The following is a 25,366-nucleotide window of genomic DNA, read 5'->3' as shown; positions in this document are numbered from 1 at the left end:
GAAGTGGGAAGATGATTCAGCTGCTATTTTGAAAAGGAGATGATACATAATTTGTCAGCCACTGTTCTGAAGGGACAAGATTACACACAGAATAAACACCCACAGGTGTCAAGGAGGCAAACTGAAGAGACATTTTAAAGTCAAACATAACTGGCCTGTGCTTTTTCATATAAATGTAATATATTCCTTTTGTTTCCTGTGTTCAAAACCAAGGCAAAAAACAGTATTGTATTTATAGCCAAAGTCCTTGTCTAGTGTAAGTTCTACAAGCTTTTAGTATAGGTTTGGGTCTAGGTGCATCTGTTTATTTGTGAAGAGACTATTCGTTAAATTTGACAGGCTTCTGCCACCAGTACTATAGCTGCTGTTCTGTTAGCACCACCACCAGAGTCCCCAGCAGAACACAGAAGAGGTAAGAGCAATGCATGACTGCCTTTCTTTTCAAATTACACTTGCCCTTAGTAGTAATTCATTTTTGACCTCTCCAGAAAACACAGATGCTAGAAGGATGTGCCACTTGTGTTATTGTTTAAAAAATGAGTAACTGTAGAGGATAGAGATGAAGACAAGGGGCCATGAGAAAATACTTAAGATCAGGAAGGTCAACTACTGTTCTTACTCCACACAAAAGTAATAGACAAAGGGATACCATTTACAAATTTACAAAGCTAGTAAGTGTAACACTACTAAAATAAACAGCCCATAATTCATACACAAACCTCATTGTCATAAGTTATCACTAAGACTTGTGAAATTAAGACCAACGTATTTAAGCAGGTAAGTATGAGATTTAAGGTTTAAGCAAAATGTAAGGCGATATCACACATGAGATACTGAATCATAATCTAGCCACCAGAGGACAGCATATTGGGGGGGGGGGGGGGGGGGGGCAGCACACATGCATGGAAAGGATTCTTCAAAGTCACAACACACAATTTGTTTTTATTTTCTTCTAATATGCTGGGTACTGGACCCAAACCGGAAAGTAGACTAGGTGAGCCATTGGTCAATGATTATTCAGCAAGGAACTTGCCAGTAAGAGAGGGCAACATGAATTATTAAAGCAAAGACAAGCTTAACAAAAGCTCTTAGTGTAGTTGTTAGCCTAGATAATAAATTAACTTCTTTCTCCTGATACTTATATTGATATTGTTTCACTGGCTTCTATGGAGGACTTTGAAAAGGGATTGAAAAGTTGATGTGCTTCAGAGTTAGTTTTATTAAAGAAAAGAAGAAAATACTCAACAGCAAGCAATATTAACAGCACATTTTGAAGCTCTCTTGAAGACTTCAGATGCTATGAATGTATTTCATAGCAGAGTTCAGGATGGCCAGTCCATTGAGTTTCCGCAGCTGAAAAATATGCCTGAAAAGACAACAGAATGGTTGCTGGGGGAATATAAGATGACTAACAATAAAAGTTTTAAGCTTTCACTGCTCTGCTATACCCCATGCCCAAACTGTCAAGGATGTTTAATGCTTCATTTGATAAATTCCTCCTAAAGTAGCATGAGAAAGAGTTTTAGATTACTATGCCCCACAAAAAGGAAAATGAAAGTTCTAAATAATACTTTACAATTGTTCAAATAGGTGACATTTCACATTAACAAAACTAAGAAAATAAGGTGTTTCCCTTTTAAATCTCCAAAGTGTTTTGCAAATCTCAGAGCAGATACTTTCCCTATTGCTCATTTGGGATCTCCAGCAGGAGCAAGGTACTTAAACTTTTGGAACCTAAGCATTATTCCTTTCTTTCTGCAGTGGTTCAGGATTTATATTAACAAGTTGAACTCAGTTCTTCTGAAATGCAGTTCAAGATCCAGCTGACGAGTTGCAGCTAGCTAGAGCTTGGCATACTCTTGGCAGGCAGCAGCAGACATTCTTTGCTGACATTTATACTTTTGTTTTGCTCTCATTACTGCTCTGACCTCTACAAACTTCTAGCATCACTCTTCCTCCTTCCATTCTTCCAGCACAGGTAACATCAGAAAGCAATGCAAAATGAGCTCCTGGAAACATGTTAAGACAGACAACTAACAAGACAGGAGCCCTAAAGCAGAACTGTGGGGACAGTACAACAAGTGGGAATTCTAGTTGGAGGAAGGGTAATAGATTTTGTGGACTATTTACATAAACTAATCATTCACCCTGTACCTGCTTGCTCTACAAATAGAACTTATTTACACTAGGCAGTTTTTCAAGAATTATCACCTAATTATAATCAGATGGTGCAGGAGAACAAAAGTCTTTTTTACAATACCTTGATTCAGCGACACAAAGCTTCCCCAGAGCAATTGCTGCATTCTCCTGCACTGAAGTTCTTGTAGCATCACCACCAGCATGTTTCAACAAAATCATCACAACATTGGAATTCAGTAAGGACGTTGCTGCTCCAGGAACTGCAAGGCACTGGCCAAGGCAGAAAGCAGCATTTCCCACAATCATTTCATTCTCTGAGTCCAAGAGCTTCAGCAGCACACTGAACCCTGGAAGGAAGGGAGATTAATTGTACAGAATGCACACAGATTTGTTCAAGTAGCACCAATATTTTCTCCTGTCTTTACCTAAACTCCTGGGGAGTGAGCATTGTTCTGTGTCAGGCATTTTTCTAGAAAACCTGGAACAGCAAAGGAATTTCATAGCAAGGTTCAGGATCCAGGATGCTGTTTCAGCTTCACCTGCCTAGATGTCTTTCTCACAAAACTGAATCTACACTCTAAGAGGTTCTCTAGCATTTGTTTAATATTGTTTAAACCTCTCTAGAGGTTTCTGCATTTATTTAATATTTCTCTGAAACTGAACATGCCACCTTTGCTGCTTGCAGGATCTTGCACTGGCCTCTCATCCCACCATACTAGCAGGGCAAACAGAGCAGAGCACTTACAGCACCAAGCTAAATGTGTTAAGACAGAAATGTTGTTGTGGAAAGAATAGCTGAAAAAAGGTACATTAAAAAGTTTTCTATATATCCTTAGCTAACAAAGCAGCTCAGCCCATCTACTTCTGTAACCTATAATAACGTACAGCAGCAGAGTATTTTGTCTGCTCTTGGCACATAGTTGTATAGCTCTTGCTGGCATCTGTAAGCAGCAGCAACATCTCCAGTCACAGAATCTAGAAACATTTAGATAGACCACTTTCTAAATAAAATACAGCCATGGCTTTCACATGCATGAAGTTTCCTTGGGGGTTACATAAGTTTGCTTTGGGGTTTTTTTCATGGTCCCATCTGTTCTTCAGATCACATCCCACCTTGGCTGCTGCAGTATCTTCTGAAAAGGCAGTGCTGCTCCAGATGGCAACAGTGGCTAACGCAGAAGCTGAACTAAGTGGCCCAGCTGGAATGAAATTTAATGTCATGGTACTAGAGCTTGATTCCAACAGGCTCCTAGCAACAGGGCAATGTCTGGGTTGGCAAACAGAGATGACAAAAATAAGAAATAGTGACTTCTCACAAGATTAATACCCAGAGTTTTGGTTGAAAGAATGAGAGTGAAATGTTATTGCTAATTTGAGGAAATGAAAGCTTCATCTACAGATGACAGTGAAACTAATACAGGGTGTACAAAAGGAAGATGATGCTCTGAGAGGCTTTTAATGAGTGGAAATCCTTGGGGCCCAAGTTGAACTAAATAAGCTGACAGTTTCTTGACAGGTTCAACCACTTAGATAAATCTTAAGTATTCTCTGTTGTAGTTGCATTAGCATTAATTGAACCTGAATTTTAAAGCAATCTAAGTAGTGTTATACCATATGACTAGAGCAAATATACTCAAAAATACCCTAAGACACCTGGTCTGATATTGTCACGCTGTTTCCATATCCATTTCCTTTTAATACCACACCAAATATCCACATGTAAATGGAAGGAAACTAGAAACTGCCTCAACCTGTGGAAATCAGACATCTAAATGAAGCTTCTTATTTTAGCCACTAACTTCAGGCAATACAACCCAATTCAGTAACAGTTTACAAGCACATTTTTTCAAAATATACATACTTCTGGCCCTGAAAAAGCGTATCAGGCTATTTTACTAGAGTAAAGCACAATTTCTCTAACTCGGGCTCGTTATCTGATGTGCCTATTGCCTTTCACACACAGAGCTAAGGCTCATTAAGCACTATTTCAGGAGGTAAACTGGCACATTACTCAGAAAACATGGCTAAAGTCTTGCAAGAGTAAAACCCAGTGTTCAGTTCTGTTCTAGAGGAGAAGAAAGTAACTGGATGACACTGAGATGACATCTCAGCATTCAGTCTCTAATTAGTGAGGTTGTCACTTACTTTTGTCTGACTTCACTAGATCTTCTTGAGCTTGTCTATTATTTCTTGTGCAGATGGAAAGGGTCTTTATACCATAATTGGATGTGATCTGTCCTCCAGCCTAGATTTGATTAGAGTAAAGCATACAGTAACAAACATACAGTTCATACCCCAGATTACTCAAGTTTACAGAATAACTCAGGTACCATGGAGATAGATAGGTATTCCTTTTGACATAAGCCTAAATACCAAACTAAGGCCTTTGCAGAGTACGTATCTCAAGATGAACACAGGCTGAAAATGACAAAAGAAGCATCTCTTTCCTGCCAGCAATGAACATACAAAATTCCCCAAATCTCTGGAGGCCAATTCTTTTCAAGCTATTAACTCCTCTGATGCTTGCTAGTTACAAGAGCCAAGCTGAGTGCCACAACCTTTTTCTAGACTAATTTTATCTGCATCATAGCAAGTCTGTAGAATCCACATCAGGCAGGATGGATACACATTCTGCTAGATACACAGATACACAGCAAAACAGTGCCTACAGATTAGCATATGCATTATTTAGGGAAAAATTGCTCCCAAGCTTGATTCAGCACTCACTGATAATCAATGGAAAGGGCTTCATTGCTTTTCAGCAGTTCGAATTAGATCACACCAATTTTAAGCTTTAATCCTCCAACTGGGCCTGCAGTAGTGGACTTTTGAATTTGCAGGTCTCTGCAAGCAGAGCTGTGCACAGACATCTGGCTGATATGGAAACAACTGAAAAATCTGGGCTACGGACCAGAATCCAGAAGGCAGTCTAGTCTCCAAACTGGCTACCTAGCCTAAAATTGAACTTGAGAGCACTGTTACAATGGACAACACACATGCAGACACATGCAGCCAGAGTGACTACACAGGTCTTTCTCCTAGGGAAAGTATGCTAAACACAGGGACAACTATGGTTTTCTTAAGGAACAATACAAGCAGAAATAAAGTACATTTTGTTAAATTAATTTACTTTCAAGACTTTGATAATTTTCTTCACCACCCCTCCTTTCACTACTTCTTCTACTGCCGAGGAGGATGCTGGCAGGATGCGACTTAGCACTCCAATGGCTCTCTTAATTAGAAAACAGTGTGAGAGAAGAAAAAATGAAGAAGTTTATTTGTCTGAACAGCTTTAAGGAATTTTCAAATTATTTTGTTTTTGCAGAATAAAACCAAAGTAATTGAAGTGATAAAAGGACAAATTTACAGAAATACAACGAAGAACATCTTTAGGACATCGCTTTTTTATTGCTTACTAGAAACTGAACTCAGCACAGCTTCTAAAGACTCAGTGTAGAGAGAGATGAGACCAAACTGAGATAAGGACAACTCACTGTATGTTTATTTATGGAAACAAAGTCCCAGTAGAAACCAGCCTAGCTTTGCTGGTATTGAGTCAAGTAAAACAGATGAGAACAATTCATGTGAGTTCAGAGAGGTGAACAGACTCCGAGTCTACATCTGCTTCTACCCATTAATAGAAGTACAATCTCCTAGGTATGATTCACATACAAGAATTGTAAAGAGAAACAGCTGCTAAACACCCAAATTGTTCTTGCTGCCTTTTTTTTTTTTTTTTTTTTTTTTTTTTTTTTTTTTTTTAAGAGTTTTATATTGAAAAACATCCCAAGGATGAAATGATTTGTAAGAGCTTCTATTAAGTAGATTTCAAAAGAACATTGAGAACCTCTTGCATCAAACAACATAAAAACCTGAATAATATAAGTGGCATATTGTTTCTTTACTACTAATAATGATGAATGTTTTAGGCTTCAAAGCCTATATGTACAGACTTGCACAGGGCAGCAGTTTCAACTGAAGTGTTCAGGTCAGGTCATCTAATGCAATCTTTTGTTAGTCCATAGATATCCCACTTACTGTCACAATCCTTCCATCCTTATCCCCGAGGAGAGACATGCACCTGCCACTTATGTCCACAGCAAAGTACTGAAACAACAATGTGAAAAACTCAGGTCCAGGTGATTGCTGGGAAGTGTTAGAGCAGAAATAGGTTAATAGACAAAGTACTCTACAACAAAGAATCCAATAGAGATCAGGGCATATGTGGCAGGAAGTTACTAACACCTCAGCACCCAGACGTAAATTAAGAAATTCTTCCTTTTTGATGGAATCCTTAGTTTTAAATAATTTTGGAATGTGCCAAGCATCTAAGAATATCCCATGATTGGGGACTGATGCCAAACAAAACATTTATGCCACTATGGAAAGGTACTATATCTGCTTTACACTCTGTTTTTCTCATAACTGTGTGTATGGCAGCACGGGAGGGAGGAGGAGAAAATGTACATTTTTTTCACTTTTTAGCTACTTAAATTGTCAACCACCCTTAAACACCAATAAAAATTAAAAATTAACTGAACACCAGCAAAATTCAACGTTGGCAGCCTTTAAGTCCTTCAGCATGCTTGATGTGAAAGAGGGCTCTAAATCCACCTAATGCAGTCAAGCTCTTTTTCCCTGTACAGACTGCAAAGTCACAATATTCCACAGTCATTCTCTCACCTACTCTACTTAAGTGTTCTGGTATGTCTTCAGTGACTTACATCAGGCCCATTTATAGTGACAAGGGAGGAGGATCCTCTAACTGCTCAAGAAATTCTGAATCTCTGAGGAAGTGATTATTAGAAGAACACTGCCAAAGGACATTCATAGATCTTGTATACCTGTATGATCACATTTGATTCAAGCAGTAAATTCATCATTAGGCCCAGCACTGCAAACAAACACTCCTGGTATTTGGGTGTGCTGACATCAAAACATTCATCCTGTGTACAAAGGAGAGAAGAGTGCACTCAATTCAGAGGTTCAGAATATGCACTTCCTCAGTCTTCTGTGTGCTTACTTACGTGGTGCATCAGTGTTCCCCTGGTGCACCATGAACTCAGAAGGAAGAAAGAGTCCTGTGCGCATCAGAGCTAACGTCATCTTTTTGATACAGATTTGTTCTTGTGTTTGTTTCACTTTGGTATCTAAAGCTGCACACTCCAAACTTCAGATGTTTAGGCAGTTAACAAGATCCTTTCCCACCCTCTGAATTCTTTAGTTTCTGAGAACCAAGTTCATACCTCATCCTTACTCTGGAAGGGGCCACTTACAATAAGGGACCACTCACACTCCTCCACCCATCTATCGATCCACAACTTACATGAACAACGGACTGCTTTGAGACCTTTATCCAACTACCAGATTTGAAAGATCCCTGTCAAGGTTTCAGAGCTATTAGGGGAGGCAAACATGATCATTCAAGTGACATTTCCACAGAAGATAGGGCTGAAAACACTATTGCAGGGAGCCATTAAGTTTCTTTACCACAAGCTTTAAGCATGCTTGCCAGCACTCTTCGCACTCAGCCATTTGCATTCGGATGAATACATCTGCACACAGATTCCCCATGATACCAATGCAATGGGCAAGGGCTGCCTGGTTCACCAGCTTGGCAGAGGTCTAAAAACAGAAGAGTGGAATAACAAATTAAGAACAAATGATAAGGAAACAACAAATACGTGTTCCTATCCCTCTGGCAACTGAAAATGGGATTCTAGAATCTCTCTCACCTTGTTAAATCCCAACTGTCCAAAGTTCGGGAATCACCCTCATTTTCACAATGAATCTCTCAATGACGTTTTAAAAGTCTTGGGAAAAAGTGACTGGATTCTGTGGTCCCTAACCTCAGACTGTGAATATTTCCTATTATCACTTACTTAACTCATGGAACAGAACAGCCTCTGCTGCAGCTGTAAGTCCAGTGAGGTATGTTCAAAGGGAGAGAGCAACAAGCAGTATAAAAGAGCTATAATTATTGCATTGTCTGGGTGCTTGTTTAGAAAAGTGGAAATATTTTACTTTGCAGATGTATCTGCTGTTCTGCAACAGAACCAATCTTCCCCATCAACTTCCCTCTTCCTGAGGACAGGTTTCTGTACCAATAGTATTGTAAATTTGTATTTTAAATAAACGATAACCAGGAAAGGGATTTGAACCACCAAACGTCTTTTCCTTGTGACCTAATGTCATCTCTTTACCCCAATCTCTCAGATTAGAAAGAAACAGAAAAAGTCACTATCCAATTACCAGTGGGAATCTGCAACCAAGTCCAGAGTTTTCACTGAATATAAAACTAATAACGTGTAGAAACCAAGCACTAAGTACTGGAGACAAAGAACATTTTCCTGAGGGAAGCGTATGACAACAGTGGATTTCTTAAGCTTACAGAACTAGAGACATGATAACTACTGTAGTTCTATCACAGAGGGGTTCTGTCTAGGAGCAACTGGCTGTAAAACTGGAAAGAGCAGTCATAACATCTTACACAAAAGTAAACCAGAAATATAGAAACCGAGATCTTTCATACCAGCAACTGGGTGAATAAAGGTAAAACACCTGTGGAAAGCATGGCACGACACTGGGTTTTGAACCTGTTGGGGGATAAAAAAAGCCATATTTGGACACTTCAAGCTTTGGACAAAAATGACAGATAAAGGCAACACAGCAGCAACATAAGGTAAGCATCAGTCAGCAATGTACCCTCACAGCAAAGGCCAACAGCCTCTGTCACTAGCTCATTTAGTACATTTCAAAGTACAACTTCATAAAAATGGATGAAGAAATGTAAGTTACCTTTCCTCTTTAGTTAAATCAGATAGTATGTTCATGGCACTGCTAGCCCTGACATCAGTGCTTTTGACAAACGTCATCAAAATCTGCAGCCATCTGTTATAAAAAAAAACCCAAAAAATTACGTATGTCAGCTTTGGTTTAATTATTAAAGATCAAAATTGTACTTTAAGTACACCTACACGATTCATGACCTTAGGCTCCTTTGTGTTCAGCAGGGTTTTGACCAAGCTGGATATACTAGGCCTTCCAAACATACTGAGTCACCTAACTGCCATTAGAACAATATTTTGTCACTAGATTCTCTCGCAGTATTGTCCCTCTTTGCACAAGTACAGTGATTTTAACACATGTACTGATTTCTGTCAGCATTAGAACATTTCATCAGCATGTAAGCTTCACAGACATTTGAAGCTAAGCTGCTTTGCTGCTGGCGAACATCTTAGGGACAGACAATAGAATACAACAGTCGGGACCAAGAACACCATCAGCACAGCCCAGTACTGAACAGCTTCAACAGATTGTAAAGGCCTGCAGGGAATGTCAGTGATGATGCTTACATGGCTTAAAAGGACATGCTGAGCAAACCCAACAGTCTTTGGAGGGGCTTAACAAAAAGCTTTGTAGTAGCAAAGAAAAATTGATCTCCTACCTCAATAAAAAGAGCATCATACTATTCACCTTTTGAAATAGTGTGTGCTCATGGCTGTGGGATTTGAACTGCATGCAATTCACAGGCCTTCACACTGTGAACCCACGAGCTCTGCCGAACAATAAGTATATCTGCAGACATGTGCTGGGGTTTCCACATGCTCCTTTACTGAGCTGAAATTCTCTGCCACTCTTCAACTCTGCAGCACAGTAACAGAACCTATAGCCTCATCTCTTTTTGATGATAAGCCCAACTGCCGAGAAGCTCAATATCTGCAAGTTTACCTTCTGAACATCCTAACTATTTTCAAGCAATCAGGCCCAGGATCTCTTTCAGAAGTTGACAGATTTTTCAGGTTCCTAATATTTCAAGCCACAGTAATATTACCTGCCTTTTTAAAGCATTCTCTCAGATGTGGCTCATTTCTTTAACCTTTCCTCCAAGGAAAAATGTCTCTGGATTAATGTTGTGTATAATATAGTGTGTACAACTGTTGGAGAATCTTTTCTGTTCATGCATTACTTCATGTAGTACAAAACAGTATACTAAAATTTTTCTTCTGCTTAACTTTAGAAGGACATAGCAGGATAATAGGATAAAGGTAATAGACTGTTGTTTCTTTCTCCACTCAGTGAGTCATGGCAACACTGAATAATCATAAATACCAATTATCAAATGAGGAGAGTCACAGCTTGAAACCATGAGCTATTAAGAGACAACAGTGTAAGCTCCTGATTGAGCGCTAAACAAACACACACTTACTGGTTTAAAAAAGTTAACTATGCCTCAAAATTACAAGAACATCCTGAGGAATAAGCCCTTTCTACTTAGTTTCACAGACATCTTCAGATACAAAGTTTCTTAAAGTTTCCCCCCACACACCTAACTTTTACTTTTGTTTAGCTAGGCCTATCCCTCAAGGACAGAAGTCTCAATGTCATTATGTTCCTTTCAGAAAGCCTATCACCTAGTGGAATGAGTTCTGAACATCTGTGAACCCAGGCATTAAGGAAATTTTTCTGAAGTACAGTAGTGTTTATTACTTGGTTAGGTCCTGGTGCCTGAGCAGCAGTCTCCTCCCATTCTCATTCTCTGAGTAAAGAGAAATCAGTGCCAATGTCTCCTTTTGGATCTCCAATACCCCAGAAGAAAGCAGTTTTGGCAGCTGTGCATTCACATCAGGTTGAGTCAATAGAAGATGCTGATTTTCTTCTGAAAAAAGATCAGATCTCAGACCTATGTCACACAGAATGACATCCCCATTACTCTTATATTGGTTTTTTCCCTAGGTGCTGATTTAACAGATGTAATGTCTTTATTTCATCCACTAACGTGCTCACTCACTTTTATGTGTTCACCTTGCATAACACTCCTGCAGAGCAATGGTAAGGCAGAAGAGCCACTAATCTTCTCTTGGCTCCATTACTTCAACACATACACTGGTGTTTGAATTTCTACTCTCACTAGCAATATGCTAGCTTCTCAGGCACCAAGCACTTCTTCAAAGACACACCAGAACTGTGAGCACAAAGTGCTCCTCACTTCATCAGCTGCTTGCGAACTGCTAGGGTCTAGGCTGTTCAGGCACAATAGTACACCAAGCACAAACATGCAAGCTACACAAGCCTGCATATTACTTCATACATTTACTGCTAACTGCCTATAGGCAGAATATAAAACTGGTTTTCTCCTTACCTTGCAGTATGAATATTCTCTTGGGCATCAGCTGGATCCCATGATATACTAGTCAACACAGACGCTGACACCAAGCATTCTGTATTTTCCTTGTGTGGCCCTCTGCACCACTTTACCACCCACCACCACCCCAGCCCATTTCTCATCTACATGCATACTCCCTAGAAACAGAGGCAAGGGCTACCTGCCCAACGACTACTTATTGTGAATGCCAAAGGAATTCAACCTTCTCTAACAGCAGTTCTATAAAACTCTGCTTTTTGCTGGTATAACCGCTTAAAAAAGATAAAATTATTCAGGTGATATTATCTTAAGAGCAGCAATAATCACAGGGAATTTACCTCCCACCTCTTCAGTACATTTAAAATGCTCACACAAATAAACTGGAAATTTCATCTCATGATGCACAGAACCACCAGAATTGTGGCTGCTACTAGCAGTATACATCCAACACTTGCATTTGACCTGTAAGACTTCATTTACAATAAAGTCTAGACCCAGGTGCTCTGGGAAAGCGATGTTCATGCCAAATGACAATTTTAGACACAGTAACTGCCATATTAACAGTACATTAACAATGATTAATGTTGATTACATAGTTTTACCATTCCCAGTGCAGACAGCTTGCCAAAGGAAGAGAAGAGAAACAGACAGATCCACTTCAGCAGTGTTTTTTCTCTCTGCACAGAAGCCCCTAAATTAGAAATGTTAGCTCGTAAAAAGAGCAAAGGACAGATCAAACAATTGGCTCTTCAGCTAGGGAAATCAGCAAAGCCCCACAGATGTGAGGATCTGCCACATGAACACTTAAGCTCATAAGCTCTAAACTCAGCTCATTGGTTAAACATTTTTAGGACTATCAGACTTGTTTTCCAGAGGACCTCCCCTGAGACCAGATTTATGATCCACTAGCTCTACTTTACCTTCAACACACACAGACCCTATACGAGCATTACGCAGCACAATACAGGTGATAAATTCAGATCTGTGCTGAGATAGTTGTGAACAGCCAGGGCACAAAAACTGTGCAAATTTGGAAGTGCTTGCTTTACAGCCAGAACCCAAAATACTGATGAACCCTAAAGAAGTCTCTGTACTGCAGTCCCACTGACAACCTTAAAGAATAGCTCTCCTGCCCTGTTCAACCAGATCGCACTGTTCTGAACCAACTTAGTTGTGCAAAATTTTCAAATTGCATCTTTTGCACATCTGTCTTGTTTCCATTATCTATCTGAACCTGACTCAAATATACATTCAGGCAAGAGATCCCTCTAAAGACAAAGTTTATAAAGCAATACACATAAATATTAGTCAGATTTGTTTCTTGATTACCGAAACACAATGTAATGGCAGCCAAGAAAACACAGTGGCAGAAGATACAGGTCCCCAGAAATGATCCTCTTCCTTGATGACAGGATTACAGAGTTTCACAGGCTACATTAGAGCTATATGGCCAAATATTTACTGATGGCAGTTAGTGGTAGCAGGGAGTTTAGCCAGGTATACTTAAAGCAACTAAGTGCTTTCAGATTTTTTTATTTTTTTATTTTAAAACCTGCTCTCACTATGAGAGATAGGATAACTGTACAGAAACAGGAGACAGAAGCAGAAATCCATTAATTCTGTTCACTGCATCCAAGAGAGCACTGTTTTTGTAAGAGTCAGATATGTCAGTCCATTCAGACATTAAAATCTGTTATTACATTATCATTTGATCATTTCATCTGCATTTCAAGAAGTGATTGTGTTTCTTGAAAACAATATTTTCATTTCCTCATGCTGTAACACCCTACTGTTTTCCTTTGGAGAGCTCTTACCGTCTTACAATCTCGTTGTCTTTGAGGATACTGAATCCATTGTTTGTTCTAAATAAAGTTTGCTCAGTGCCTGAAAAATTCAGAGATAAACAAATCAGCTCTATGTTCCATCTGGCTGATGTGTCATTGTGAAGGCAGACTCCTGCTTTTCTATAACACAGTGTTAAAAGAAAAGGTCACCAGATCACCAGCTTTGGGGAAAGAACATCATTAAAAGCGGGTGAAAAACTGCAAGAATGCTACTTAAAGTAGAAGCAGCTTTGAAGCTCTAATTCATGCCTGGTGCTGTAAAGAACAACTGACTTCAAGTTAAAGGCTTTTTAGGAAGGCTGAAACATGAGACTGGCTTTGCAAATCAGTATGCTTTAACAAAGAATTACAAATATTTCTAAACAAACGAAACAGCTCTTAAGAGACTCAGTTCCATAAGAAGTCTTAACAGCTCAGCTACAACTTTGGTCTAGTTCTGAAAAATATATGTAAATATCTACTGGCCATAAATTTTGAAATATCAAACACTACTGATTTTACATTTTAAATATAGGAATAGTTCTTCTTTTCCTTTAAAACTACTCCACTTGTATTCATCTACTTGGATTACAACTCCCACAATCAACCACCTTTGCATCAAATACTTACAATCTTTCATAGCTCCTGTCAAAAGTCTGATCCCTCCTGTATAGTAGAGGATATTCTGGTCAGGCCTATCAAGTTTCTGCAGCATTTCTTTTATGGACAGAGCAGCAAGATTTCCAGACTGAACTTCCTTCATTGCTCTTTCTTCATCTTTCATTCTTTTTTCCTCCAAGTTTACCTCGTTCATACAATCTTGGAAATCAAAAGAAAACAAAGCATGGCAGTTAAATGTTTTGATATTGTCTGGTTTCAAGCAGAAAATGAAGTTGACTCCATGACACAGAGAGCACTACCTTCTACATACAGATGCACAGAATGACCCATAGCTCTGGTGAGTGAAACAGAGCTTAAAGAAGAAACAATCAGAAGCAAAAGCTGCATGAAGAGACTCCATCAAGAGTTCTGAAGAGTAGAACAGTGGTTTCGATTAAGTTCCATCTTGAAACAAGGGATGGCAGTGTAAAAATTTCTGCTTCTTACCTTTAAATAGGGTTTCCTTCTTGGGATCAATTTGTAAGATCTTCTCATAACACTGCTTGGACTTAACAGAGAAAAGAAATGGGCTCTCAATTTAAGATAAAAATGGGAAGATGATAAAAATTATATCCTAGTAAGAGTCATCCTGTTTAAGCTCAAAAGTTCTTGGGCCACAGTACTTAACAAGTGTGAAAAATAAAATTTATGGAGATATGCAAGTCAAAACTTTCATAATTAAAAGTGTAATTTGAATATTATTCTCAGTCCCTACATCTACCTGCTATTTCAAATTAAAGGAAAATTTCAATTTCAAACCTGGGAACATACTAGTAGGAACAAAACCAGCAAAGTTCCCCTGAGAAAAGAGAAAATTAGGCATTGCATTAAAACTGCAGGAACTGTAACTATCGACAGGGATCAGACATGTGCATCTTGTATCTTTATCTTCTATTTGTGCATCTTGTGTATCTTGAGCATATGCTTGGAATTAAACTGATCACCAAGCTTTCAACAGAGAAGAACCTTCTTCACAGATCAAGCTGCTGAGAACCCCTCAAGGTGGATTTCCTGTAGACTTGTATTGTCCATGCTCTACAGTTATTTCTAGAGAAATCATTTCTGACAGGATCAGAAATACTTTTGAGCTTGCCTGCTCTCCTCTTCAGGCTCTTTATTATTTTTGAAGGTGAAAAGTCAGGGTTGTACCAAAATATCTGGCAGTTTATTTCAAGCTTAAGTACTGAATTAAGCTCCATTATTTTAACAGTAATTATGATTCCATTAGGTTTTCACACATGAAATGCAGAACTAAATCTTTTGTTTGACATTCATTTCTCTAGGATCTTGGAAAAAAAACGGTATCACTCTCACTAGCATCTTTCATCATAACAGTTCACTTAACTTCAAATACATAGAGATTTTTTTCTTATCCACAGGTGACCTGCAATCATTTCTTAGTTATATGCAGCAACAGTTTAATAACACCTGCTGCACAGAACAATCTAGGATAAAAAAAGTGAAAAACATTTTACTCAATTGTCTCTTTAATGGAAACGTAGTCACTGCTAGTAGACTGCAATCACAAGAGTCTGCAGTACCTTACAAGGACATTCCTTCACTCTGATCCTTACCCGAGCTGAAATATGGCACTTCCAGCACTACCACTTCCCTGAGCACACATTGCTAATATCAGTCTTCAAGCACTTCAACAGAAGTGCCAAACATGGGATTCTCTGAGCATATATACAGTCCTTGCAGACTCCCCAAATGCTCACCCAGTCTAGACTCAAGCCTCACAGCACTGGAGTAAAGCTTGCTGTCTTGGTGCCTGACAGGCAAGTGGTAACAAATTCCCACCAGATAAATTGTGTATGCTGAATAGAAAATTCCCTCATTCTTTTGAGTTTGATTAGGGTACAAATTGACACAGCTACACAGAAGTGTCCTCCTACCTTTTGTGCATACCAAAGTAAAGGATATGGACTATTTTACTAAGATGTGGAAATAAGACTTTATTTTAATTATTAAGTCTTTGCAAAGCACAGAAAATTTATCTCAAGTCTAAAAGCTGAACATACTTCCATTTGTCCGACTCTTAAGATCACAAATTTCTCACTCTCACCCACAACATCACATCAAAAGCAGAACAAAACATAGTCCCATGGCCACAAGATTTATGCAACTTACCTCACTGTAGTGCCTAAGTGTCAGGTAAGCTTTCCCCATTAGAAAATAGGCTTTAATACATTTTTCATTGCACTGTGTTAAAAAAAGAATTATTAATTATGTGTTTAGAAATTTTAACCTTTTAATATTTTTTCCAGCTTTCTGATTAATGGTTATAGCTGCCCCAAATAACCGCACAGAAGAGGGTATTCATACCATCTACTAGAGGCATCTAAAGTTTATATGCTGAATTATTACCTCCAGGTACCGACTCTCCTTCCCTATGCAAGGAAAATAGGCTTTGGTCTGGTTAAAGGTGGAAAGCAGCTGATGCTAATATCCTTTCCAGAAAACTGCACTTCAGGCAATACAAGCAGACTCTCATGCACTTAGGTAACGTTAAGGCCTGCATCAACAAGTCTATATTCGCAGCATTTCTATAACAACAGAATTTCCATGTGTCTTTTGATTAGTTCTGCCAGGAATGAAATAAGTACTAATTTTCATTAGCCGTGCACAAAAAAAAATTGAGGAAACATCTAGCTCAACACTAACAGATTAGGTGGTCTTGTCCAGTTCAATTATGTGTCAAAAATACTGACTTCTTGAAATGGTTCTGCCAATATTATTAATAATCTGTTAATAGTGTGCTAGTCATGGGCATCACTGATGTAACACAACTGAATTTGGATTCAGCTCTTTGGCATTTTATATAATCTTTACCTTTCCCACCAGATCTGATCTTTGTGCGCTTGAAGAGTCCCTTTTCCCTTTCTAGAAGGATGGGCAAGATATTGCATGCCAACGCGTGCAATTAATAGCTTATTATCACTTATAACAAACTTTTTAATCAAAAGCTCTCAAGAGTTAGAAAAGCTTCTGCATGCAGGCAGCACTGAAATTATTAACCGCTTTATACTATTCAAAGTCACTCAGGATGCAGGAATCTGTGCAACACCACCACATTCTTTCATTTCCATTACCAAGTTGTCTCCATAGCATCAGTTATACACAAACCCGCCTTTCAGGAGCACTTGACCTGGTCAAAAAAGACAGAATCCTGAAGTTACCTTTAATGCCCATTCACAGTCAGTAATGGCTTTTTCATACTCATGCATCTTCAGGTAGGCCTGAAATAAAACCAAGAGAGTCCAGGCAGAAGAATTAGAATACTTCAAACAACTTCCACTAACTATTGTGGAAACATTAGCTAATTAAAACAAACAAACAAACAAACAACTGTTGATTTGCCTAGCCATTGATTTTGCAAGATAATTACCAGCTGTTTCTTAACTTGTCTTCCATCTCCCTGGAGTTCGTAATTTAGAATAAATTTAATAAAACAAAATTCAATACACACATGGATTATATAAGGCAAGTAGAGAATACAAAGCAAATGTTAACATTCTACAGCTATAAAAAGTGATCCCTAAAAAAAAAAAAATATTTTTTTTAAATCTGTGCATTTAAATAAAACTATGAACTACAATAATATTTTTTCCCCACTTATTCTGGAGGAGCAGGGGTTCACCTGTGCCACATCCAAGAGGGAGGAGACATGAACACTCCCTCAGGAAGGACTAGCCACAGCAGAACTAAGCTTCCAAGGGATTTGGACACATTGATCAAGAGGGAAGAATTTACACATCTAATGATCTTCTTTGTGCAACTCTTCCATTAAGTTTGTAAAAAGATTAAAACCTTCAGTCTGCACTGTCTTGCTGTTAACTTCTAGCCACAGTAAAAATTTACTGTTGATAACATGGCAGCAAAGCAGAACTCATTCATTCTGGGTAGTGGAGGATGGCCAGGAAAAATTGTTTGCTCCTTTTTAAGCCTCTCTGTAATGCAACATGAAATTTACTTAGATAATAGAACAATCTTTTTGGGTTCTTTCCTGGCAAAGCAACACTAAATGCAGCATAGTGGTAGCTCATTTCCATGTGCTGACCTGTGCTCTGTTTGTGTAAAGTTCCTGCTTATCTTTCATTTTTTCCAGACCTTCAGTGTATCTCTGAATGGCAACAACATAGTCTCCTTTCCTGAAGGCATCGTTTCCCTTCTCTTTCAGAGCTGCAAAACAACAGACATGCATTCAAAATAACATTTGGTTTTTATTTCCCTAAATGGTGACTGAGGAAACAGAACCTATATTCTCCTGTTGGAATAATCATCAAAATTCCAGTCCAGCTCCACTGCAGCTGTCTTAATTAGCCATTATTTGCAAGGTATTTCTGAGCTATTCAGTGCACACAATCCCCAATCCTCTTTCAGAGGGAAAACTGAGCATTTGTCTTTGTCCAGCCCAGCTCTGAAATACTCAAACTCACTCTCTCCATCCCAAACCCTTATCATAAAGAGGATGGTATGGAGAAGAACAGGTTTCAACAACTCTGTGAAGTATATAACCCTGTCACATCCAGCTAATCAATGCTGTGGACAAGACCGTTGGTCTCAGACTACCAAAGCACTGTTTCAGTGTGCATAAGAATGGCAGTAACAGAGTAGCTTGATAGCCTCTTAAATCAGCCCAGTCCCTTCAAAGCAGTTTTTGAAGGTATTAGCTAGAAAAGCCTTTAGCAATTACCATTTGCCAAGTGTTCATTTCTCTTCCTTTGTTTAGCTCGTTCTTTTGCATCCTTTTCCAAAATTGCCAGAAAGCCATCTTTGAGCCAGGAGAGTTGGTGGTATTTTAGTTTAAAACAAACAAACAAAGAGCAAGCTTCATTAAAATCAATCTACAGAAAAGAAAAAAGTAATTTCTAAGGTATTTCTGAGTAATTTCTCTACAAAGAAAATATTAAGTGGACATTTCAACAATTAAACTGGAACATGAATGACAAGCTATTACACATAAAGACCATACTACCACTCAGGATTTGCATATTTGCCTTGAAGTATCTCATCTCTAGACATAAACTTGTTTCTTTTAAACTGAAAAGACTAACATTTTAGATGAGAGGCCATGATAACAAACTACACCAAGCCTCCTACCTATGAACAAGTTCAGCCATACTGGTAAGATCCTTGAGTGTGTTCCTACATCTGACTGAATTTTGGTTAAAGTCACTAGAAGAGTTAGCTTTGACTTTGGCTGGAGTGGAATTAGGCCTTGCATGAAGTAACAGCAATCCTTACTCTATCTCTGCTAAAACAGATTGAAGAGATGCTAAGTACTAGAGGGAGCACTGTCCTACCTGCGTTCACTGCCTTTGCATTTGCCACATCCTAAAAAAAGAGAAACAGAGCACAGGCATGTACACATACATTTTAGTAAAACCCACAGCAGCAAAGGAACACTTGGTTAAGTTATTCAAAGCTACAGGGTATCTGAAATATCCAGATTGATGCATACAGGGAATATCAAGTTGACACTTAAACAAAGGATGGTAAGGAGTTAATAATTTTTGACATTAGTGGAAAGCTTCCTTTTGTATCTTTAGTGAGGCAAGTCACTGAAATCCAAACCCTATTACAGAAATCAAAGCCTAACGAAATTAATGAGTGGACTCCTGTCTTCAGCTAGCTTTGCTCAAGTTCCTGAAGTGCAGGTAAAAGCTACAAGTTATGGCACCTCAGTGCTTGCATCCAACTTAGGCAAATCCAACAGAAGCATTCTGTGTTATTAGCAGTCTTCATGACATCCCAGTCAGACAACTAGTGAAAAAAACGAAGTCACATTCAGAACATACTTGTAAGTATTGTTCAAAATTTTTTCTGCTGGGCAAGGAATGTGAATTAGTTTTATTTAAAAGACCTAAATTGCATACAGCTTTAACTTCAAAGGGGAAAAAAGCCCTTACAGAAGCTCGTGTGTTGATGACTGTTCTGTTCACCATAGTCTTGCTTTCTTCCTCCCTGCTAGTTTCTTGATCATAGAGCCTCTTCTCTACTTCTGCAATGGTTCTTTCCTTGACAGCTGGGTCTGTGGAGTTCAAGCCTTGCACTAAGTTGGCTAAAATGGGGATGAAAAAAAAAGTGATACACACACGAGTCTCAGTGATCCTGGTGGGACCAGGAGCTCAGTTGTGCACTGGTGACCAGGATGGCCTCTGTAAAGGGAAACATTTACAAACACAACTTCATTTCACTTCCAAGAGCTGCCTACAGCTTCTGTGTTATAAAGCGTCCGAGGTTTAGGAAGCTCCTCCTGGCACCCGCAAAGGTAAGGAGACTTCATATAAAACAAACTCGGAACGGGGCGAGAGTTCTCCTCTTTTCCATTCCTTTCCTGCCTTCCTATTACCCACCCCCTTCTTCTTTCGGCCCCTGGCACCCTTACCTGAGGGAAAGGGACGGGCATACCCACCTGCCCCCGGCCCCCGCCACCTCCCCGCGGGCGGTGCCGCCCCACACCCGGCCATGGGGCGGCCAGCTCCGCCCCGGCCCCGCTTACCGATGTCGTCCACACGGCGGAGGAATCGCTGGAAATCCTCCTCCTCCTCCTGGTCCGCCTCGACCAGCATGGCCGGAGCGGGAGGGCCGACCGGAGCGACGGACTGAGCCGGAAGACGCGCAGCGACACCGCCGTTACCATGGGGACGGCGCCCGCCGACTACCCTCCTGACGCAGCATCAGCGGGTGGGGCACATTTTGGGGCGTGGCTATGCAAACGAAGGGGCGGTGCCTCGCCGACCGCCATTTCGCGGCTAGCCGGGAAGCAACGGCTCTCGGAGCTGGAGCCCGAGCCCGCCCGGTCACAGCCGCGGTCCCCGCGCGGTGTCTGCAGTACCACCCCTGGGGCACAGGCGGCTGCTGTCCTACGGGCTTCCTCTCTCTCTAGCTAAAACGCAGGGCGTTGCGAGGGGCAGGAACAGCCGCGGCCACCGGCGGGAGCTGCGCCCGCCCGCGCTTTCGCGGCTCGCCTCGCCTCGCCTCGTGCAGCAAGGGGTCCCTCTCCTGGTCCAGCGCAGCCAATGCTGTGCCAAAACGCCGCTCGCTATCGGGCAGTGCGGCCGCTGGCTTCGCAGCCTGGAGGAGGTTAGTCCCCGCGAAGGAGTGGTGGCCCCAGCGAGGAGCAGGGCCGGGTAGCAGGAGCAGTTGGGACTGACTGCAGACGCCCAGACCTCCCTCCCTCGCCCTTACACGGGCACTTGCTGCGCTGCCTAAGCGCCCGTCTAGAATTGGAGCACCTGAGGGTGTAACAGCATCGTGCTTTAGTGTGCACAGTTAACAGGCAAAGTTAACAGGCAAATGCGCAGCACGAGGTAAAGAGAGACCTACAGAAAGGGCGTTCCTACCTCCTTTTGCAGCTTTCTTTTGATTGCTCTTGTAGATCTATGCTACAATGGGGGGGGGGGGGGGGGGGGGGAAGTGTGCTTTTGTACTTCCAACTTATTTCAGAGCATTTAGCAGGTGACTTCTTTTCTTCCTTCCCACTACTCCTAGATACAATCCCTCTGATGATGGCAAGTAGTGCTTACGCTTCCACTGCAGCAGAATGGCTGGCCTGATGGGTTACGGAGGGTCCCTTTACCAAGCGCCTTCCAGGTGAGCCATGCGCTGCAGAGAGGCTCCTAGTCCAGAGCAGCTAGAGAGCCCCTATCTTCATCCTGGCTTTCTTCACTTAGTTTCTGGCTTGAAGTCTCAGAAATGCTTCACTGATCACTGAGCTGAGTACCGTCCCTTTCCCTCTGCTAAACAGGTCAGCCTTTGCCTTGCAGCCTGAATGTATGCAAACCCAAAGTGAGATCTCCTGCTGCTGCTCCCTTCTGCTTGTTGTTTTATCAAAACATACATCTGGGTTTGATTTGGCAGAGTGAGGAGGCAAGCTGCCCTGCTGGCAGCTGACAGCAGGGAGCATATCAGCAGAGGCATGGGCATGTCATTTCTCCAAGGAGCATTTAAGATCCTTTTAGTCTGGCTTTTTAATGCCCAAAGTCATCTTCTATTCATACACAGGGGACAGGAATGGGATAGCATGGGCAAAAAATCAGTGAAAGGGACTTTGGGGAATATAAGGATTAGCTGAGCCGAAGTTTAGCAGACCTACCAACTGTGAGAGGGAACATGAAGAAAGAAACATGAACACTCATCCACAACCAATACCCTCTAGCACCTGTTGCCCTGATTTTTATACCAGATTTGGATCTTTTTTTTAAGATACCTTTTAAAGACTGGGACTTTCTTAGTCTTTGAGTGGGAAACAGAGAGACTGGAGTTGGCTGAGGGTTAAACCCTCATTCAAAATAGGCACTTCTCCTTCCCTCCAAGTTAAGAGGATCAGAGGTTATTAGCAGCGTCTGAGGAGGGGCCACTTGACAGTGACAATTTCTGTATCCTCTCTGCTATCAGACAAGGAGGGTGCTCAGGCCAGGAGTTTGCAGGATCTGGGGGGTTTGGTGCCCAGGGAGGCTTCATGCCACACCAGGGAGCCAGCGCAGCCCCTTCCCACGGTGGGACATGCACCCTGTCACTAGTGAGACAGCCAGAAGGTGGCATCGTCCTCCAGCACAAAAAGCAGCTAACCAGCTAGGAGCAAAGCTGTGATTTCGGGCCTTTTCCTGCTTTGTTGCCTGTGTTCCCAAATCAGCCTCCATGCTCCTGCCAGCCAGGCTTACGCACTGCATGTGCTGCCAAATCCGAGCTACCCACCCAGCTGTGCTCTGGATGCACGATCTGTCCAGGTGGATGAAGCCAGAGGAAAGGAAACAGAGGGGCTGGCTGATCCCCAGCAGTGCGTGCAATGGCCCAGAGACATCGCTCAACCTTTTCAGACTCTGAGGGCCAGCTGCCCTTGCAAGAGAATCCTAGCCCTCCTTTACACCATGTGCCCTTGCTGGGATGTGTTAGGCTTGTGGTACAGAGCAGTCTCTGCATCCAGCTTCCCCTCACATTAGCACTTCACACAAAGCATGTCCCCATCAGGACAAGCACACGTGCATACATGGCTCCAATAGCCAGATGGGTCCTTGTCACCACTCTCAGGAGATGCTCTAGGGCCATGTTTTCAAGAGCCAGAAGATTAGAGGTGGCAGTTAATGGAAGCTGTCAGCCACCAAAGGGAGTCAGAACATCACTGAGTTCCTGCTGCACTGCCAGGATGTTTTAATTCCAGACATGTTATAACTCAGCCGTCTCTGGAGAGAAAGGTGAGAAACAGAGAGAGAGGTGATCTGGCAAATCTCCTGAAAGTGGCAGTGTTGCCTAAGGTGTGGGACACCAAGAAGGGCTGGCCGCTCTGGTGTCTGCTGGGCGTGAAATTAGAAATCTCATTGTGAAGTTACAAATCACAGCTATATTCCTCTGCCTACTCTTCAATGTGCTGCCACACTGCCCAGGAGGAGAAATGGTCTCCTGGGCTATGTGTGCCAACAAGGCGCTGAGCTGCCTGACTCCACAGGCAGGAAGGATCTCCTGTCCCTTCCAGCCCCTTTGATGCAGGAACTGCCATAAGATCCCTTTCCCCTTTCCTCATGCACCAAAACAAAATAGCTGCCTTCTCTCACTGCAAGTCAGCTCTGCTCTTGCTCATGTAAGCCTCCATCCCACAGGTGGTTTTTTTTCCTCTAATGACGCTGTTTCAAATCCATTGTCCATGGTGCGCAATTAAAAATACCCAAGAGGCAATAGCTATGTCACTAGAATGCTCAGCAGTCTAGCTTTATTTGTTATCCTAGAAAATCTGGGGAGGAAATCCATGCTTAAGGTCTAAAAGAATAAAAACTGTTACAAGTAAACCACACAGTACAGAGAGCTCAGCTCCTCAGTTCATTAAAAGACTGGTTTGGAGTTGCAGATTTGCAGCAAGTGGTGGTGGGGCAGTCTTTCTTGCTTACCCCTCTCCCTTGTCCCATGGGTGCTGCATGCAAGCAGCAGCATCCAGCCCTATGCAGTGTTGGAGAGACCGACTCGGTTCCTGCCTCTCCCACAATGGCACCATGAGAGGCTGATGGAGACAAGGGAAGGACAGTCAGAAAGGTTCTCTCTGATGGCTGTGAATCTGCACAGATAAACTCCCTCCAGATGGGTGGAAAACTGAGAAAGTGCTATTCCTGCAGTCTCTCCCCTCACATCAGGTGGACTGGCTGCTGCAGTTCAGCCTCCTATGCACTCTTGTCTCCCAGCTTTGCACTGTCCTCTCTTGCCTCTGGGATACCCCACTGGCTCAGTAGCCTGGAGAGTGAAAGATTGATTCATCTTAAAGACGCAGCATCTCTGTAGACAGATCCTGCCTTTACTCCCAGTCACCTGCATCAAAATGGTCTTTACTTCTGCTCCTCCCATTCAGCTTTCCCTTCTCTCTCCATAAGTTGTGTTCCATTTTGCCATCAGATCCATTGTTTACTTCTCCTGTTCATCAGGCTCTGCAGGAGGGCAACAGAAGGAAAAGAGTAATTTGCTAGCGCTGCATGGAAAGCCACTGCTCCCTCCCAATGCTGTTCGCATGCTCCATAAAATAAGTTACAGAGTAGCCAGCAGGCATGGTGCTATACTGTAGGGCCTCTGATGTGCCAGCACCCCGAGCAGAGTGAGGTAATGACAAGCTCCACCAGCAAGCCAGAGAAACATGAAGAGAAACCTGCAGGACCTGAGCCTCCATGCACAGGATTAACCTAATAACATAGCTGTAGAAAATAAGAGTTGGAATTAATTTAGCAGCCAGCCAGAGATTTCATTACAGTAAATGAAATGAAGTTCTCAGCTCAGCTCTGCTGCAAGATCTGCTAATCCCTTACAGAGAGCATAGCTGTGGTACATGCTCCCTGCCTGGAGCTCTGGGAGGCTGTGCTAGGTGAAGCATTTTCCTGCCAGCTAGCAACAAACAGTAGAGAGCTCCATTGGCTAACATGCAGAGGGGAAAGCCACTTTTACCGAAATGGTGACCAGGTCTCTAAGCATTTCCATACAGTTCAGTACAGAAGCACTTAAAATGATGCCCTGAAAGCATGTGCATGTATATTCATATACCGATATCTGATGACAAGCCAACTAACTAGAATATCTAGAACGGATGAGAGAAAGAAGAAACTGTTTGCAGCAGATCTCCAGCCACCTCCCTTAAGCCCCTGCTGCTTAGGCTTACCTTTCAGTCCAGCCTGCAGTCAAAGCAGACATACTCAGCCAAGCTGACATTGACAGTTGGGTGCCATGGCCTCAACAGAGGGAGACAAGTTAAAATTACTGAGAAAGATAGGTCTGAAGATTGATGAATGGCTGAAGAAATACAAAGGGCTAGTAAAGAATTTTTTAGTTCTGTTTGCCACTGAGCACAACCCCAGCTCCAGGGAGAGAGAACTCGATCACTCTTCACACATGGGCATGTGCTCTCCAGCAACAGTAAATTAGGCCAAGTGCTCCAGGCCCCTCTATTAATCTCTGAGAGAAGAAGAAAGACTACCTGAGCTCCTCACGGTTCATTAAGATGCTACAGCAGGAAACAAGCCAAACACCAGGGAACAAAGTTCATCTACCAGGCATTACGCAGAGGTGACATTGGTGTGATTCAGGGAAGCAGCTGCTAAAGCCAGGAACACAGAAAAAGGCAACC

General features: G+C 41.7%; 3 protein-coding genes across 6 annotated transcripts in view; 1 reads left to right on the top strand and 2 right to left on the bottom strand.

The window, feature by feature from the left end:
• Positions 1-25,366, top strand: part of ZW10 (zw10 kinetochore protein) — a 563,481-nt gene that overhangs the window by 188,341 nt on the left and 349,774 nt on the right. The gene's annotated exons all lie outside the window — the stretch shown is intronic.
• Positions 1-25,366, bottom strand: part of LOC126038182 (uncharacterized) — a 178,771-nt gene that overhangs the window by 16,700 nt on the left and 136,705 nt on the right. The window lies entirely within an intron of this gene.
• On the bottom strand, positions 948-20,423 carry TTC12 (tetratricopeptide repeat domain 12). 3 transcript variants are annotated; one of them, XM_049799557.1, is made up of 21 exons: positions 20,273-20,423; positions 19,680-19,831; positions 19,074-19,104; positions 18,464-18,541; positions 17,828-17,949; positions 16,947-17,006; positions 15,898-15,969; positions 14,215-14,275; positions 13,738-13,926; positions 13,099-13,168; positions 11,887-11,975; positions 10,630-10,798; positions 8,938-9,030; positions 8,672-8,735; positions 7,630-7,764; positions 6,984-7,085; positions 6,178-6,246; positions 5,270-5,371; positions 4,285-4,384; positions 2,261-2,486; positions 948-1,366 (listed from the first exon to the last, which is right to left on the bottom strand). In XM_049799557.1, the coding sequence occupies exons 1-21, from the start codon at positions 20,340-20,342 to the stop codon at positions 1,291-1,293; spliced, it is 2,130 nt and encodes a 709-aa protein (XP_049655514.1). In that variant the 5' UTR covers positions 20,343-20,423; the 3' UTR covers positions 948-1,290. The 3 variants fall into 3 exon arrangements, with proteins under 3 accessions (XP_049655514.1, XP_049655515.1, XP_049655516.1); XM_049799558.1 differs by lacking the exon at positions 5,270-5,371; XM_049799559.1 differs by lacking the exons at positions 17,828-17,949; positions 20,273-20,423 and having other exon boundaries at positions 19,680-19,764.

The sequence above is a fragment of the Accipiter gentilis genome, chromosome 5 (assembly GCF_929443795.1).
Source record: "Accipiter gentilis chromosome 5, bAccGen1.1, whole genome shotgun sequence".
NCBI classification, from domain to species: Eukaryota; Metazoa; Chordata; class Aves; order Accipitriformes; family Accipitridae; genus Astur; species Astur gentilis.
Note: the sequence above shows the minus strand (reverse complement) of the source record. Positions and strands in the feature narration are given on the sequence as shown.

What these genes read in the sequence shown, in the direction of transcription:
- TTC12 (XM_049799557.1), bottom strand. Translation starts at nt 20,342, where the DNA reads ATGCTGGTCGAGGCGGACCAGGAGGAGGAGGAGGATTTCCAGCGATTC. An exon ending in TCTAGTGAAGTCAGACAAAA is followed by an intron (nt 2,487 to 4,284) that starts GTAAGTGACAAC and finishes CCTTCCTTCCAG; the next exon opens with GGTTCAGTGTGCTGCTGAAG. An exon ending in CTTTGTGTCGCTGAATCAAG is followed by an intron (nt 1,367 to 2,260) that starts GTATTGTAAAAA and finishes TTGTCTTTTCAG; the next exon opens with GCATATTTTTCAGCTGCGGA.